This window comes from Pinus tabuliformis, chromosome 8 (genome assembly GCF_031772625.1).
Source record: "Pinus tabuliformis cultivar Carrire ecotype Pingquan chromosome 8, CPIR1, whole genome shotgun sequence".
Classification (NCBI taxonomy): domain Eukaryota; kingdom Viridiplantae; phylum Streptophyta; class Pinopsida; order Pinales; family Pinaceae; genus Pinus; species Pinus tabuliformis.
The window spans coordinates 1128351385-1128368911 of NC_142294.1; the positions used below are offsets into that span (position 1 = coordinate 1128351385).

At 37.5% G+C, this 17527-nt stretch overlaps 1 protein-coding gene across 3 annotated transcripts in view; it reads left to right on the forward strand.

Moving 5' to 3' along the window:
* Positions 1–17527, forward strand: part of LOC149239316 (ChaC-like family protein) — a 137799-nt gene that overhangs the window by 23304 nt on the left and 96968 nt on the right. For 2 of the 3 annotated variants that reach the window (XR_016246440.1, XM_089373391.1), the window contains exons 3-4: positions 6998–7051; positions 8011–8067. Coding sequence is in view for 2 of the 3 variants with exons in the window: in XM_089373391.1 (XP_089229517.1) it covers positions 6998–7051; positions 8011–8067 (111 nt within the window). In the remaining variant the exon portion in view is untranslated. The remainder of the gene's footprint in view (positions 1–6997; positions 7052–8010; positions 8068–17527) is intronic. The other variant, XM_089373392.1, reaches the window with a different exon arrangement.

The window sequence follows — 17527 nt, forward strand, 5'->3', positions numbered from 1 at the left end:
TGGCCTTCCCCCCTTGGCTCCTCTTAAGTCACAACGTTGTGCTACCTAGGAAGTGACTTTATTCTAAAGGTGAGTTATGTCCCCCTTCACCTTTTTATTTAAAAATAACTATAATAGGCAAAATAGAGCAAAATCGAATATTCCAATTAGCCATAGCTAATTAGGAATATTACAGTGAATCTCAGCTTCATCAGACAGCTATCAATCCTCTCATACTACGCCTGGGGTGTTTTGCTTCAAGCCTAGAGGGCTTTCTTCCACCTGTATACATGAATCTCAAACTCCTTGGGTTGTTCCAAACCTGTGGACTTGTTGCATGAAGGCAATGGTCCCCTTGTAAGATTTTCCTTCAGTACATTTCAGACATGTACCATCATGCTCTTCTTGAATTTAGGTATCCCTGTCACCATCTGACTCACATCGGGTAGGGCCCCATAGGTAGACCTCCGATGTTATAGATGCGATATGTCAATTGACATGATCCCAAATGGACCATCCTGCAACTTGATACAAATTGCCAACCCTGAACCCATGAGAAAAAGCATCTTTGAAAATTCTATTTTTAAACACGTACCTTTCGATTAATGAATGCCACCTTGAAACCTTTGACTTCCATTTTCGAGATGGACACCAGGTTCTTCTTGCGATTAGGTACATAAAAGAGATTCTTGTAAATGAATAGAGTTACCCTCATTCAATTGAGGTGTAACATTCCCTACACCCTTTCCGGGATAGGTGGCATCGACTTCAAGTATAATCCCACGGTTGTTTTCGTCTCTACCAAATTCGAGAGAGCACCCTTCTATTCGATGAGGTGCCTTGAAGCACTACGATCAATAAGCCAGATTCCCAAAGAATTTGAAGGAGAGGGCCAATACAAGATGACGCTTCTTTATCTTATCAAAAACAACATTTGATTCTTCATACCTGGGGTTCCTTGCTTTCTCTGAAGAGTCGGCCATTTCCTTGATGACATGCATTACTTGTCATTCCTTTGATCATTGAAGATGTCCCTGGAATGATTATTATCATCATCAAGTGATGTGTCCCTATTGAAGATGTCCTTGGAATGATTGTTATCATCATCAAGTGATGTGTCCCTACCTCATACACTCCTTCGCATAATGGCCGAACTTATTACAACCAAGGCATTTGTCTTTCCTTCCACCCTTAGATCCGGACTTCCCATTGAAGTGATCTTTAGGTAGGCCATCAGAAACTTCCACTGCGCCATTCTGATAATATTCTCTGCTTCGACTTCACCCTTGGTGAATTTGAAGAGGGATGAGGAATCCATTGATCCTTTTGTCCTTTCCCAACTGTCTTCGGTGATTGCTCTTTCACTCTTGCTTGGGCATTGTCTTCACCTTAGCTTTGATACCATGTTAAGTTTAGGTATGTTCTATGCTTAGAGCAATTTATTTCAATTTTCATAGTTAGCTCACATCAGCATTAAAGTAAATTGCAGATAGAACATAAACATAAATCGCAGAAGACAAGCCAAGACAAGAGGACACAAGATGTGGCGCTAGCCAGGGACAAACCCCAATGTGGGGAAACCCTTGATCAATTCTTCTTATATGTTCTTCAATAGTTCAGCACAGAAAGAGAGAGAGAGATAGTACATTTACAACAGAAGTCAACACTTTGACTTATCTAGATAAGAGCATAGATCATCTCTAAGAAGATGATACATGAGATCAGTTGAAGACATGTTGCTTCAACTGATTCTTCAAGGTGACTCCTTCATCTATCATTGTGCTGCATGCTGCATCATGTTGCACCCATCATCACAATGCTGGACCTTATGACCATGCTGTACACATCATACTGTTGCACCTTATGCTGCATTGCTGCCCCAGTGTTTAGCATTGCTGTACCTTGTGCCACACTGCCACTACTGCACCATGCTGTCACCCATGTGCTTTCTGCACCATTGCTGCGTCGTGTACTTTCTGCACCAAGTACCATACTGCTGTCCCATGCATCTTGGCAGCACTGTGTCACCTTGCTGTCCCATGCATCTTGGAAGCATTATGTCACCTTGCTGTCCCATGCATCTTGACAACATTATGTCTTGTTGTCCCATGCATCTTGGCAACATTATGTCACCTTGTTGTCCCATGCATCTTGGCAGTATTATGTCTTGCTGCCCATGCATCTTGGCAACATTATGTCTCCTTGTTGTTCCATGCATATTGGCAGCATTATGTCTTGCTGTCCCATGCATCTTGGCAGCATTATGTCACCTTGCTGTCCCATGCATATTGGCAGCATTATGTCTTGCTATCCCATGCATCTTGGCAACGTTATGTCTTGTTGTCCCATGCACCATACTATTATGTACAACCACCAATTTGGCTCACACAGACTGCCCAACAATCTGGTCCAAACTGATCCTTAACACCTACAAGAAATGTCATAGGCAAAATACCTTAGCTCACTGTTTTGAGGTCTGATTTGTTTGCTGCAACTTAGGTCTGGTTAGGGCATATCACCGTGTCTTTGCCAGCCTTATTTTTCGCCCAGATTTGCTCCAAGGTGATGCGGTTGCCCTTCCTTGGTGGGATGAGACCATTCACAATAATCCTGGGCGGTTCTAGCCTTGACAAGGTCCACGGCTTGCCCTCACAACAAGCTTCCATAGATTTGTAGCAAATTGGTTAAGGGTTTGCCCGTCCTCTAAATAGTTGATGCGGCTGCCCTTCCTTGCAATAATTCGGTCACCTGAGATGGCCTAAGACAGCCCTTCAAACCTTCGCTGGAATGCTGCCTTAGCTGCGGCTAAAACAGAGAATGTTTAGGGTGGCTGAACAACGTTTAGGGCAGCTTTGATCTGGACAGCGTATAGCCTTGTGTCCACCATAAGAGTTGCCCTCCATGTAAGCTACCACATCAGGACGTAGAGCCTTCTCTTCATTGCCTGCATCTAGATCTAGGGCATGCCTTCTCTATGACAGCGTTGAGCTAGGGCATCCTCTCCTTAGGGCTGCGTAGATTCTTAGGATCTCTTCCTCCCACCAAAAACCCAAAGACAAGTGGAGAGGAAGAGAACACAAGAAGTGTGTGTGAGAAATGACTCTCAAGTCATCTCCTTTTATACTAAAACGTTGAGCACATGTGGGGTTTATTTGGTTGCTGACCGACCTTGTCGAATTGTCTTATAACACAAATAAATTCATAACTTCATGAATATTTATCGGAATCGGATGATCTTTAGATCAATCCTACACCTCTCGATGAGAGGGATCCAGGAAAAATATCTGCTGCTATAAATAAGATGACCCACATGGACTTTGGTCCTAGTTGCCAATTTTAACACACATGCAGAAAGTGCTATTCCTGAAGATGAAGTTGAAGTTGAAGAGTGCTCCAAATGGATGTTATGCTTCTTCATTGCTGCTTCCAAGGCTTCCATCTTCTTAAAGCATTTTGATTCTAAGTGGTCATCACGATTACGAAAGTTGCAATGTCCATCAGTCTTCTTCCCTTTGTTTTTAGTTGCCTTATCATTTTGTTGAGTTGATTTTTCATTTTGAGACTAAAATGGCTTAGGACCCTTGTTTGGTTTAGGGCCATTCTTTTTAGGATGTTGCTTCTTAGGATTCTTTGAACTTGATTGCTGTTGGGCTGCTAAGGCTTTCTTAGAAGAGTTTCCAGTATTAAGAAGACCAAGATGTAACAATTTTTCTTGTTCTCTTATTAAAGAATCACAAAAGGCATCAAAAGAGTTGGACTTGTAGTCTTGTCCTTGAGAAATAAAGGCTTCTCTAGTAGAATGGAAGGTGGAAACAAACACAGAGTAGGCTGGTCCTAACTTAGTAAGAATGGAATAGATAAGGCTACCATATTCTTTCTTAACCTTAACACCTTCTAAGAGAAGTCTAAGGGTCTTGAACTTGGACAAAAAATCTTCAATGGAAGAAAAATTATTGGGGTCCAATGTAAACAACTCATTTTCGAGTTGATGGGCTCTAATTTCATTTTTAATTCCAAAAACTTTATTGAGTTGTTTCATTGCTTCATCAGGGGTATCAATTTCTGCGATATGGAATCTAAGGTCTGGAGAAATAGACATCCCTATCAACCCACGTGCTTGATCTTGCTTATTTTCCCATTTGGCTTTCTTATCTTCATCTTTAGGTTTAGACTCTTGGCTTGAGGCTATTCTATAAAGACCTTTACTTCTAAGTAAATCCACAATGTAGGATAACCATTGGAAGTAGTTGGTGCTATCAAGAATAACTAGGCATGGACTTTCCATTTTAAAAGAAACTGAAGCTTTAGATGTTGAAACTAAGTGTTCCAATGGAAAGATCTCGAAAAATTAGGCTGATTAAAAAAAAACGACTCTGAAAATGGCTTCCGGATGAAGAAGTTATGGCTTTTTGAAGAAAAGTTGTTGAAGATGCCGATGAACTACGTGAATGTTGGGAAGTGAATGATAATGTTATATTTAAAAAAAAATTCCCCCCCTTTCCAAACTTAATCTAATTAGCTCACTTTAGAAAAAAAATTGCTTTATATGACCCACTTTTATAAATAAGTGAAAGTCACTTTTACAATGGTACTTTATGAACTATCCACTAAATTGTAACTTAAATAAAAGATAAAGTGACTCACTTTTTATAATGGGTGAGAATACTTTTACATAAAGTAACTTTAAAACATAAGTTACATGTGTTTTATGAAAAAGTAACTCAACAAAAAGAAAAACTTGAACCCAAGACCTCTACTTTCATAAAGTAGCTTTGGACCAAGTGAGCTAGTTTAAAATGTAAGTAATTTTTGGAAAGGAGGAAGGGGTTTTTTTTTTTTTTTTTGCTCACTGAAGCTTTGGAGTGTGTGCTTACTTGAAAAACCACTTTTTGCCTAAAAAGAAAAAAAACTACACAAACCAAAACGAACACGCAAAAGAAATCCAAACCTTCCAGCTTAAAATTAGATTTGGTCGGAAACTATATATTTTCTTCAATGTTTCTGGTTTTTCGAGATCACACTAAGGCGCAGTGGAAAAGAGCATACACATGAGAAAAATCCTTTCTTTCTGTTTTTGATTTGCCCAGATCGCACAAAGTCGCGGGGCAAAGACCATACATAGAAATGAAAGGTATAGATCCGATAATATTTTTTTTAGAGGACTATAAACCGAAATAAACAGAGAGATAAATAACTATAATTGCAAATAAAGACTGTATACCACCAGATTTTAAAAATGATGTAGCTAGGGCTACCGGAAACCTTTTCGCATGAAACAAAAGGGGTTCCTCACTGGAACAGATGCTTCTAACACAATAGAGTAGTCCTCTTGGCCCGAAAGCGGTCAGAAACAGTAGATGTACTAAACGACAATCGAATGCAGTTGTACTGGCTTTGGATTTGGATCACCAACGGATGCGGCCCTCGAATAGCTTTGATACCATGTAGGAATTTACAAGGTAAGTTCCTTAGATAGAACACCAAAGGACACCGCTCACAAACAGATCACAGATTGGTACACCAATGTTCGTGACGTGGTTAAAACCCTCAAAGAGGGAAACAGTCCACGACCAAAGCCAACGCGGCCACTTCAGGGAATTTATTAATATAAAAGAAAGAAGATTTACATAAGCTTCTCTCATGAATGGTCACCTAACAAATGACCCTCCATGCTCTTTAAATAGAGATCATGGATCAATTGGGTGTTAAGCCACGGATCAAGTGTCAGCAATACCGAGGAGGGAATGAACCGTCAGATCACTTCATGTCTAGAACATATCGTGACCGTCGGATTGTAAGTTACAAAAAGTATATACTAAAGAAACACTCTTTACCTAACTATACACTAGACCAAGTTGTTCTTAATTATTTCCTATGTGTCGGAATATCCTAACAGTAGGTGCCCCCCTCAATTTTCTTTTTCCCAAAATGCATGAAAACTTAAAAAAAACATAAAAAAGGGTTTTGTAAAAACAAAAAGCTTAGTAGACTACTCGATTTATTTCATCTTTACTTACACATCTCTCTTATTTGACATTTACAAGTCATTTAGCATTTTAGTTTCAGATGAGAGTGAGCCACTATTTGCTTTGATTACTCGTGTGAGTGACTTTGACTTAGAGAGTGGCACTCCCATTGATGGTCTGATCCCTTCATACAGATGGATGTAGAGACTAGTCAATGACATTGACTCCTTCATGCTCACTTAATGTTGATTTATTTTAGCTACTTTTAATTTTCAATATCCATTGTTAATTTTCAGTTGTAACTTTTGACTTTTGATACCGATGACTGAGTCTTTGACTTGTCAGTCTTTACTATTTTTGAGTAATTTTAATTTACTATTTCAGGCTTGAATATCTAGTATTTAGTATTTACTTAGTACTATTAGGAATTTGAATCATTGTATTTCATTTTGTTGTAAGTTATAAATTTGAACTTTTGATGTGGATGTCATTGATTCAATGTGAAATATGATAATAACAATGATGATTGATGAATCATGTTTCTATCATTTACAAATTTGAATTTAGTATTTACATTGCACAATGATGAATTTACATGGGATGAATTGTCATTGTTGGGATTTTTTATATATTTTTATAATTTTAGAGATGGGCCCCACTATGCTAGGGACACTGGCATCCCACTTGTGGCACATGAATTTCCCTATAATTTGGGGGGTGTCTCCACATGTACTCAATGTGCATTTCCTTGCTGCCACATTCCTGTGTCCCAGAAACTTGGGGTAACATTGGTCCTCTTGTCATACAAATAAAACCAAGAGGTATTTAAATTTTTGTCAAGTTGGTAGAATCCATTATATCATTACTTTGGAAAACCTTGGGGAGTAAACCCTCTTCCTTTGAAGACACATTTTAACAAGTCCCACTCAATTATCTTTAAGTTTATATATGTGTTTTTTTTTTAAATTAGCTAATTATTCATGTATATTTTATTCCAATACAAATTTTAGAATATTATCTTATTTTATATTTTTTATTATTTCATGCTGCAGTGGGGCGTTGCTTACAGGGTTTCTGGACAGGAAGCTGAGGAGATTGCTTTATCTGTAAGAACTAAACTCTTCTTTCTTTTTGTTGCAATATATGTTTTCCTTCAATTAAAGCATGAAGATACCTGCCTGCCTCGTACAATATAGGGGACACATTTTACGCATCTATTATATATATACATACACACAAAAGGAGTACATTAAGTCATGCAAATCAATGAGATAGGCTACAATTACATAGACCACACACACCCCAGTGGGCAAGGAATGCCAACATATCTGTCTTAGCTCCAATCTCAAGACAATTTACATCTTTACAGAAAATGTCAATTCTAGCTGAAGGCTAAACTGCCAATCCTGATATAAAAGTTGTAGTCTCTCCTAGATGAAAAGGGGAAACATCCTCATCAAATGTAGCTTGATCTCATTTTCCATAAGAAAATGAGATTCCTATTGACCTTACAGTGTTCCATATTTCTCTGCAATAGTTATAATCATCCACCACTCTCCAAAGGATCCCTTTCCAGTAGAGATGTCTGAAAAAATAATAGCATATTAAGAGTCAACTCATTTGTGAATGCTCATGCAACTCGGCCCTCGCACAACACATGATTTATGGTCTCTGTTTTGTTGCAAATCACACAGCAACCATTTTTTAAATGTGAATGAAGTCTTTCTCTAACCATCAGGGTCTAGCAGAGTAGCAACCAAGTGCCGTTGTTTTAAAGGACCTTTTTGGCCATTGTACTTATGTAGCCCCATTGGCTTGCCACTAATGTAGACTGCTTAGATCAAACTATGTTAAACTTAAATAACAATTAAAATAAATTACAAAGATCTTCAATTCTTTGGATGAATAATTTGTCATTTTTCCACCATACTAACTCAATTTTCTATTTTTATATTGGATAATTCTTTGTAGGAAAGTTTCCATTAGCTCATGTGTGAATTAAAATTACGAATTTGCTTTGTAGATTTTCAATTTACGTGACTAAGATTTTCACTTTTATCAACAGTATCTAGAAGTGAGAGAGAAGGAATATGACCAAAAGGCCTACGTTGATTTCTATTTTGTAAGTAAATTTACATTTTTTATTTGTTTAATGCAAATTGAACAATGGATTGAATTTGATAACTTTGTAATATAGAAAATAAACTGTCTAATTGTTGAAATTAATTTAAGCTTGCAAGATAATATCTACTTCCAAGTTGCAATGCTTTACTATAATGGAAATGACATACTATGGTTAGAAATCAATATCTGTATTCAGACAAAATAAAACTACTGTAGGAATTCTAGCACATCAATAATGCAATAGCATATATATGTTTGGACACAATAAATGTCATCATGTATATAATGATGCTGCAACAAGTACATGATTTGAAGCTTGAAGTAGGATACCCATATTACATATACTACTCTCCGAAGTTATTTATCCTTCATTCCATTATTATACAGCCCTAGGTTGTTATGGTGGCCTAACAAACATCACTAACATTAATGCCTATTAATTTTAAGTTCTCTTAATATAAAAGATATGTTAATACTAAGTTGGATATTGACGTTTGCTCCTCTAGCATCCCCTCTCAAACTAGAGCTCCACATGCTCTCTACAAGAATTGAACTTCTTTAATGCTAGAAATCAAAATCTTTGAAACTTGAAATCTGACACCTTCATTCACCTTTTAGATGAGAACTGCTAATGTAAAACTTGACCTTGATCCAACACTGAGTGTCTTCTTTTATATCCGTTTTATGACGAGGAGTTTTTGGTGCACCTAGACAAGAAAGCCCCAACATGGGTTAGTATAAATGACTTTTGACACAGTAAATCTCCACTTCATTGAGATTGTTGACAAGAATAGAAGGATTACAAGACTTGTTGCCGCAAAATGTAGCAGGCCTTGGAGAGGGAAACCAAAGAAGGCATAAACTAGACCAAGAGATTGTTGGAAACACTGTTGATAATATCGGAGATATTATAAAATATCGCGATATTTTCAGCAAAACGATATATCGCCGAGAAAATATTGTGATATTTTTCTGTTTTGAAAATATCACGATATTTTCAAAATATCGGCAAAATATCGCGATATTTTAAAAATATCGGCAAAATATCGCCATATTTTGAAAATATTGGCTATGTTTAAAAATCTGAAAAAATTGATTTTTTATGCTTGCCGATATTTGCCAATATTTTCGCCAATATTGCCGATAAGATGTTTTCTGGACCCTCACCGATATTTTGTCGATACTGATATTAACAACACTGGTTGGAAACGTAACTAGTTTTGTTCTTCATAATTGTTCTTGTACTCATTTCAATATGTATCTTATGTAACAAACAAAAGAAGAAAAGAAAACATTATTATTTTAAAGCATGGGTTTCATGCTCTTTATTGATGGTCTTCTAGGTAAAAGCATGTTCTTCATGCTTCTAGGGCTTGTTAGGGCATAGGATTTATTGTCACTAGTCAAGAGAGTCAACATCATGGTTATAAGACCCTTCCGGGCAAAATGTATCTTGAAAACAAAAAATATTTTGAGTCTATAAAGTCTTGGAAACCTCCAAAGTACAAGTCAGCCCTGGCAGCTACAAGTCGGCCTAAAGAAGGGAATTTGACCCCTTGGAAAGGCTATATAAAGAAGCTGATTCAACCTCATTTGGTACTTACTCACACACAAGTTTGATCTGTAGCTAGGAAGCAAGAAGAAGAGAAGAGCGAAGGTCTAGAAGGAAAGAAAAAGGAAGGAAATTTGTTTTTGGGATTTATCTCTCTCACACGTGTGAAATCTAGAGTTTCTTCAACATCGAGGAAGGCCGAAATTATAGGAGAGCAAGTTGCAGTGAAGTTGCTGGAAGAAAGAATATTTTGTCTTGACCTCGTTGACCTTGGGAGGATCTGTCTTGCTCAAAGAAGGGTCTCTTGAAGACACTGAATTAGGGTTTCTGTAGCAGCTACAAGGCCGAAGTTGCAATCTAAAGTTGTAGGTCGAAGTTGCAGGGTTGAAGCTGGATGAAGTTGAAGTTGGAAGATGGATTGAGCCTTGATGGATCTAATCTATCTAGAAGGACTTCTTGGAGGGCTAACTTGGTACTTGGAGGAGGACTTGGTCTAGGGTTTGGGTCTTTGTTGTCTCATTTGAAGCAGATTCTATAAGAAGAGAAGAGTTTTTCTTGTTGAAATATGACATATGTAATCATGATTTTATGTATTTAATGTAATGAGAAAAATAAATTATTATTGTTGATCTTGAGGCATGGGTTTCATGCTCAAGAGGAATTTATTTCTAGATCAAGCTCCCATTGTGAGCTCCTAGGGCTTGTCATTAAGTCTACAAGTCATTAAAGTCATTGGCATGTATAAAAGACCCATTTGGGGTATGTTACATATTGTAAAAGAAAATATTTGAGTCAAAGTAACCCTCCAAGATCAAGTCAAGGGATATCAAACAAGTCGACCTACACAAGCAACAAGTCGGCCTAAAACAGTGATAAGTCGGCCTAATATCAAGTGACTGGAAGCCTATATATAGAGCACTCGGCCTCATTCAAGTGACACTCACTCAAGCATCAAGAAGAGTTTGATCAAGGAGAATTAAGGAGCCTAATACCCAACGAAGAAAGAAGAAAGAATAGAGAAGCATTCTGATTTGTTTTGGGCTAAAATTCCTCCACACGTGCGAATATTAGGGCATCATTATGAGACAGTAGAAACTGAAAGTTGCAATCACTCAAGGAAGCTGAAGTTGGGTCAAAGAAGGTCTATTTAGCAAGTTGAATTGACAAGGAAATCAGGTCAAGCGAAGTCAAAAGGAAGCCAATCTATCCATTTTTCTGCCACGTGTGACCTAGGGTTTTTGCAGAAGAAGCCGAAGTTGTAGGTCTGCAACAACTATCCGAAATTCTGAGTTGGGGTCAGAATTTGAAGCTATGGTACAAGTTTGACCAATGTTGACTTGGAGAAAGAGAAGTTCATCTAGTGGAAGCATTGACTTGGTCTTGGAGGGGTTATTGGTTAAGGTTCTAGGTCTTGGAATTCGTCAATTGAAGATTCTATATGAAGAAGAATTCTATGGGTTTTCCTCTCAAGATTGGAGAGGTTTTGGCCTTGGATGATCGCCTATATCTTGTGCCCTTTGTCTTATTGTTCCTTATGATTTGATAGTTGTTTGATGGAGAAAACACTAATAAGAAACAAGTGAAGGAAGAAGCTAATAAAGATAAGTAAAAATACATCACAAATAGTTATCAAGTAAGAGAAATCATCCTTATACTATTGCCCTAGATTTCTCAACATGGTATCAAAGCTAAGGTAACAAGTCAAAGAAGGGAAACTCAATAAAGGACACTCAAGGAGCAAAGTTTTAGAAGATTATCAAGGACATCAAATCATCAAGAAGATCCTCTCATCTCCAAGGCATTTCAAGGTCAAGGATTACATCATCATCTTGAAGGAAGTCAATAGAAGAAGACCTACAAACCCTAGTTCGTTCAAAGAAGGATTCTACACTTAAAAGCATTCTTGGGAACCTCACTCAATCATCAAAGGGAAGACCTTAAAAACCTCCACGAAAGGAAGGACTTTGAAACATCTTGAAGTTTACAAGGAAAGCTGGAAATGGCGTTGTCATCATCATCAAGGAGCCAAGGTGATCTCCCTCTCTTTAAAGGATCACTTTTGAAGGAATTCATTATCATCACCATTAAAATCAAGAAGGAAACAGATTGAAGATATTTCCATCAAGGAGCATCTTCTCAAGTAAGTATCTTTAATGTCCACATTAGAATCTATCAAAATGTCTTTTTGCAAGGAAAGCAACAAGTTGGTTGGGGCTTCAAACTTTCTTGCATGGAAGAAAAGGATAGACCTGAACCTCATAGAAAATGAAGTTATGGAACATGTTAAGGGCTCAATCACTAAACCTCCAAAGGAAGAAGCTCAAGCTCATGCAAAATTCATGAAAGGGGAAGTAAGGGCTCAAAGGATTCTCATAGCATCTATCAAGGACCCTCTCATTCCCTATGTATCAAAATTAGAAACGTCAAAATAAATATATGAGAAACTTGTAGAATTGTTCTACGTAAGAACTGCAGGAGAAGTGATCTCGTTAAGACAATAAATCTACAAGATGAAGATATCAAAAGAAGGAATAACCTCATACTTTATGAGGGTGTTTGAAATAAGGGACCAACTACAAGAGTTGGGAGAAATAATGTCTGACAAGGAAATGACTACTATAGTGTTTAATGCACTGTTGGAGGAATGGGGTAACTTTTCATTAAGCATATATGGGAAGAAAGAAGCTACTCCATTCAATGAACTATGGTCACTATGCAAAATTGAATGTTAAAGGAAAAAAGTGATGTAGGATAAAACGAGCAAACTCAAGCATATGCTGCCATGGCAAAGAGGAAAGGAAAGTTTGGGAAATTTGGTCCTCAGAAAAGGAAGAAGAATATGGCGAAGGTTCAATGCTATGGATGTCAAGAATATGGGCACTACAAGAGAGATTGTCCCAAACTCAAGAAGGACAACAACAAAAGAGGAAGAGAAGAAGCCATGTCACCGAAGAAGTGGAAGAAGTTGAAAAGAAGAAATCCAAGAAGGAAGAAGTAAAAGATCTCTACTATGATTGAGATAAGTCTTCTCCACCTAGTTCTTTTCAATTTTTGTAAAATATAGCTATCATGGTAGGAGACATGAGAATCATGATAGGGCGCATCATTTTAGTAGATGGCATCATAAAAGCATACGATTGAAACAAGAGCACATGACATCATCATGAGAAGCTTGAAAGATAGCTGAAGTAGAAGTAAATGACAATCATCATTAGAAGGAAGTAGCTCTTGAAAACCTCATTAGAAGCATAAGTAGTACTTATGGGTAGAAGTAAGTCATCTAGTATAGAGCTCATCATACATCATTGGAAAGAAGCATTTACAAGATGAGGATAATCAATATCCTCCATTGGAATCTTCATTAGAAGGTTCATCTCTTGGAAGAAGCAAGTGTCTCGCTAAGAATACCACCTTGGATGGGATTCATTATTTGGAAGAATGATGGTATGATGACAAAAGAATGCAACATGTCAAAGATGATTGAAGCACTCTCAATCAAGGACAGGACGCTGCTGAAGGAAGTCTAGATGACAAAAGGAAAAAAGAGGTATGTATGCATATGTTCAATGAGTCAAGTCATGTCATTATATAGTTGTAGATAGTAAGGATGCATGCTCTACCTCATGAGCATGATCAAGGGAAAATGATCTCTTTCATTAAAAGGATGCATGAAGGCATGATTCACATATTAACTAGATGAAATCAATGTAATATGACCTCATATGGAATATGAGGTGGTTGACAAAGATGAAGGAACTATGATTGGGAGTTCCTGGGAAGTAATATGTGAATAAAGAGAAAAGAAGAGATCGTGAAAGATGTAACTATGATTACATAGAAAAGGAAATCAACATTCGATAACTAGGAGAATTGGCCATGATATCTCCATGGGAAAGATATGAAGACTTTGGGAAAGTTTGAAAAGAAAGAAGACCCTTGAAAATTGAATATCTTGGAGATGTGTCAATATGAATGCAGGATGTTGATGTTGCAACAAGCAGATGTCATGATGAAGGGCCATCACAAAAGGTAATTTTTGATTTGATGTTCATTTCTGATTTTTGAACAATATCTGGATGGGCTAATACAGGGCTACCGAAAGAAAGGTGTGGATGTCATCTACAACTGGTACTCATGTAGTGGGATGGAAGATCCTGAAGGAGACATGAAATGGAAAAGGTAGCTGTATAAGGAAAATCCAGATATGGTCCAATGGATCACTCTTCGATGAAAGGAAGGATGACATGACTGCCCTGATTCAAGAAGGAAAGTGATGGATGGCCAATTCCCTACAAAGAAGTCCCAAAAATGAAGGCTCCATAATATTAAAAAATGAAATTCATGACTTCGAATGGAGGAACACTACAAGCAGCTGAAGGTATCATGGAAGAAAGAGCTGCTGCTAGAAATAGGTCCCTAGTTAAGAGGGACCCTGAAAGCAAGTTTTTGATTTAGTAGAAACTTGGAAGCAAGTCCCCAAAGCTAAGAGGGAGCTTGGACAAGTCCTTGGTTAAGAGGCAGCTTGGGTACATTTCTTTTATAGGAATGGGTACATTCTTTCATAGGAATGAGTATATCCTCCCTAGTTGAGAGAGAGAGATAGACACATCATTCTTGTCTTCACTTGGGAAGAAAGAATGGAGGATTGGGTAATCATCTGACATTTGATACTCTTTAAGGACGTGGTAGGGCATCCAAGATAAGAGTAGTCATAGAGGACCGATATTCTTTGAGGACTGGGAATCCAAGATAAGAATAGTCCGGGAAGGACATACTCTATGAAAACCTGCGTGGGATATACTCCTTGAGAGACAATGATGAAGGTGTATATAAATCATTGGTCTTGCCAACATTGTGGTCGATCTTGTGGAGAGATAGAATTGTTAGTCAAGGCCTTGCTATGTGACAATGCTGAATGATATGATGCTATACAGATGGTTTACCAATCCGACTCTTCTAATGAGAATTCTTTAGATTGAGAGTGTCCAAGTATCTTATATGGATTATGAATACCTCCCTAGTTAAGAGGGAGTGTTGAAATATGTAACTAGGTTCGTCTTCATAGTGACATATGTAATCATGATTTTATGTATTTGATGTAATGAGAAAAATAAATTATTATTGTTGATCTTGAGGCATGGGTTTCATGCTCAAGAGGAATTTATTTTTAGGTCAGGCTCCCATTGTGAGCTCCTAGGGCTTGTCATTAAGTCTATAAGTCATTGTCATGTATAAAAGACCCATTTGGGGTATGTTACATATTGTAAAAAAATTTATTTGAGTCAAAATAACCCTCCAAGATCAAGTCAAGGGCTATCAAACAAAGCCTAAAACAGTGACAAGTCGGCTTAATATCAAGTGACTAGAAACTTATGTATAGAGCACTCAACCTCATTCAAGCATCAAGAAGAGTTCGATCAAGGAGAAGAAAGGAGCCTAATACCCAATGAAGAAAGAATAAAGAAAGAAGAGAGAAGCATTTCTGATCTGTTTTGGGCTAAAATTCCTCCACACGTGCGAAGATTAGGGCATCATTCTGAGGCTGCAGAAATAGAAAGTTGCAGTCACTCAAGGAAGCCGAAGCTGGGTCAAAGAAGGTCTATTTAGCAAGTTGATTGACAAGAAAAGGAAATCAGGTCAAGCAAAGTCAAAAGGAAGCTAATCGATCCATTTTTCTGCCATACGTGTGACCTAGGGTTTTTGCAGAAGAAGCTGAAATTGCAGGTCTGCAACAGCTAGCTGAAATTCTGAGTTAGGGCCGGAATCTGAAGCTATAGTACAAGTTTGACCAACATTGACTTGGGGGAGGAGAAGTTCATCCAGAGGAAGCATTGACTTGGTCTTGGAGGGGTTATTGGTCAAGGGTCTAGGTCTTAGAATTCATCAATTGAAGATTCTATAAGAAGAAGAATTCTGTGGGTTTTCCTCTCAAGATTGGAGAGGTTTTGGCCTTGGCTGATTGTCTATATCTTGTGTCCTTTGTCTTATTGTTCTTTATGATTTGATAGCTGTTTGATGGAGAAAACACTAATATGAAACAAATGAAGGAAAAAGCTAATAAAGATAAGAAAAAATACATCACAAACAATTATCAAGTAAGAGAAATCATCCTTATATTATTGCCCTAGATTTCTCAACTTTTTTGGGTTTTCCCCTTGGAGGGGTTTTGCCCTGGCTTGGAGCCTAATTTCCGTGTCCACTGTGTTTACTGTTTCCGTTCTTGGTAATTGTTTGGTGAAGATCTAATAAAGAATCACAAGAAGATAAATAAAGTTCACAAGCAATTGTTAAGGTTAAGGAAAATATGAATTAATTGCTGCCATACTGCATTTTCCAACATGGTATTAGAGCTAAGGTGAACAAGATAAGGCAGTTGGAAGAATCATCTTGTGGACACAAGAAGGAGAATCATTTGCAGATGACTATATCAAGCCCTCATCAAAGGAAATCCTAAAGAGGAAGATTACGAGAAGGTTGTTGATCTCTCTTGGAAAAATATCTATTTAAAGGCTCATTGGTAGACATTTTTGAAGGAAGCATCAAAGGATCTTGGAATCATTCATCACTCTTGGAAGCTTCTATTGGAGGAATCCTAGGAGATATCTTTCAAGGACATCCTTGAAGTCTCTTTGAAGATCTTGAAGGCGTCAAGATAGTTGGACACATCATCAAATAAAGAAAGACTCTTGGTGGACAAGTAAGTATCATATTACTCTATGCCTAAATCTAAAGGTCATATGAGTTCTTTTTGCAAGGAAAGCAATAAGCTCATTGTCTCAACAAATTTCCTAGCATGGAAGAAAAGGATTGATCTGGCACTTACAGAGCATGAAGTAATGGAATATGTTCTTGGTGAAATTACTGAACCTAGCAAAGACAAGACTCAAGAACTAGCAAAATACAAGAAGGGGGAAGTAAGGGCACAAAGGATCATTGTTGAATCCATTAAGGATCAACTTGTTCCATTTGTTGCTAATTTGAAGACTTCTAAGGCTATGTATGACAAGCTAGTGAATTTGTACTCTATAAGTACATCGAGGCAAAATATGTCTTTGAGAAATAAACTATACAAAATGAAGAAATCAAAGGATGAGGACATGGAATCCTTTCTAATGAAGATTTCTCAAATAAGAGATCAGTTGTAGGGGCTTGGGGAGACAATTTCTGACTCTGAAATGACCATCTGTGTACTAAATGTTTTGCCACCAGAATGGAGCAGTTTTGCAACGACAATCTACTCTAAGAAAAAGTCAACTCCGTTTGATGAGTTGTGGGCTCAATGCATTTTGGAAGAAACCAGGATCAAGGCAAAAGATGATATCGATTTGGATGAACAGTCTCAAGCCTTTGTTGCTAGAATCAAGAAGCCGAAGAAGGGAAAGGTTGGAAAGTCCAAGAAGAAGCCTGATATGTTCAAGGTTCAATAATTTGGATGCAATGAATATGGACACTTTAAAGTTTCCAAACAAGCAGAACAACAAAAGAAATGAAAGAAACGAAACTCACATAGCTGAAGAAATGGGAGAATCTAAGAAGCCGCCAAAGAAAGAAGATGTCAAAGATCTTTACTATTGAGGAAGACATACTCTCTGCCAACGTCTTTATAGGTCTTTCCTTTAGGTAGCATGCATTAGAAGAATATTTTGTATGGCATCATAGATAGAAGCATGTGTTAGTAGCATATTTAGAGTCTACTTGATTGAGTTGCTTTGTAGGAATCATCTAGTCTTGGACCATTTTTGCATATCATTGTTCATCCAAGCATTATCTAACATTATGTTAGAGGTAGTCATTTTGCTAAGGTGGATCATCATGATCCTATAAGAACCATCATTTTGGAAGGTTCTTGGAAGAGAAGATTATGACAAGGTTAGTATACATTCCATATAGTATGGAAACAATACTC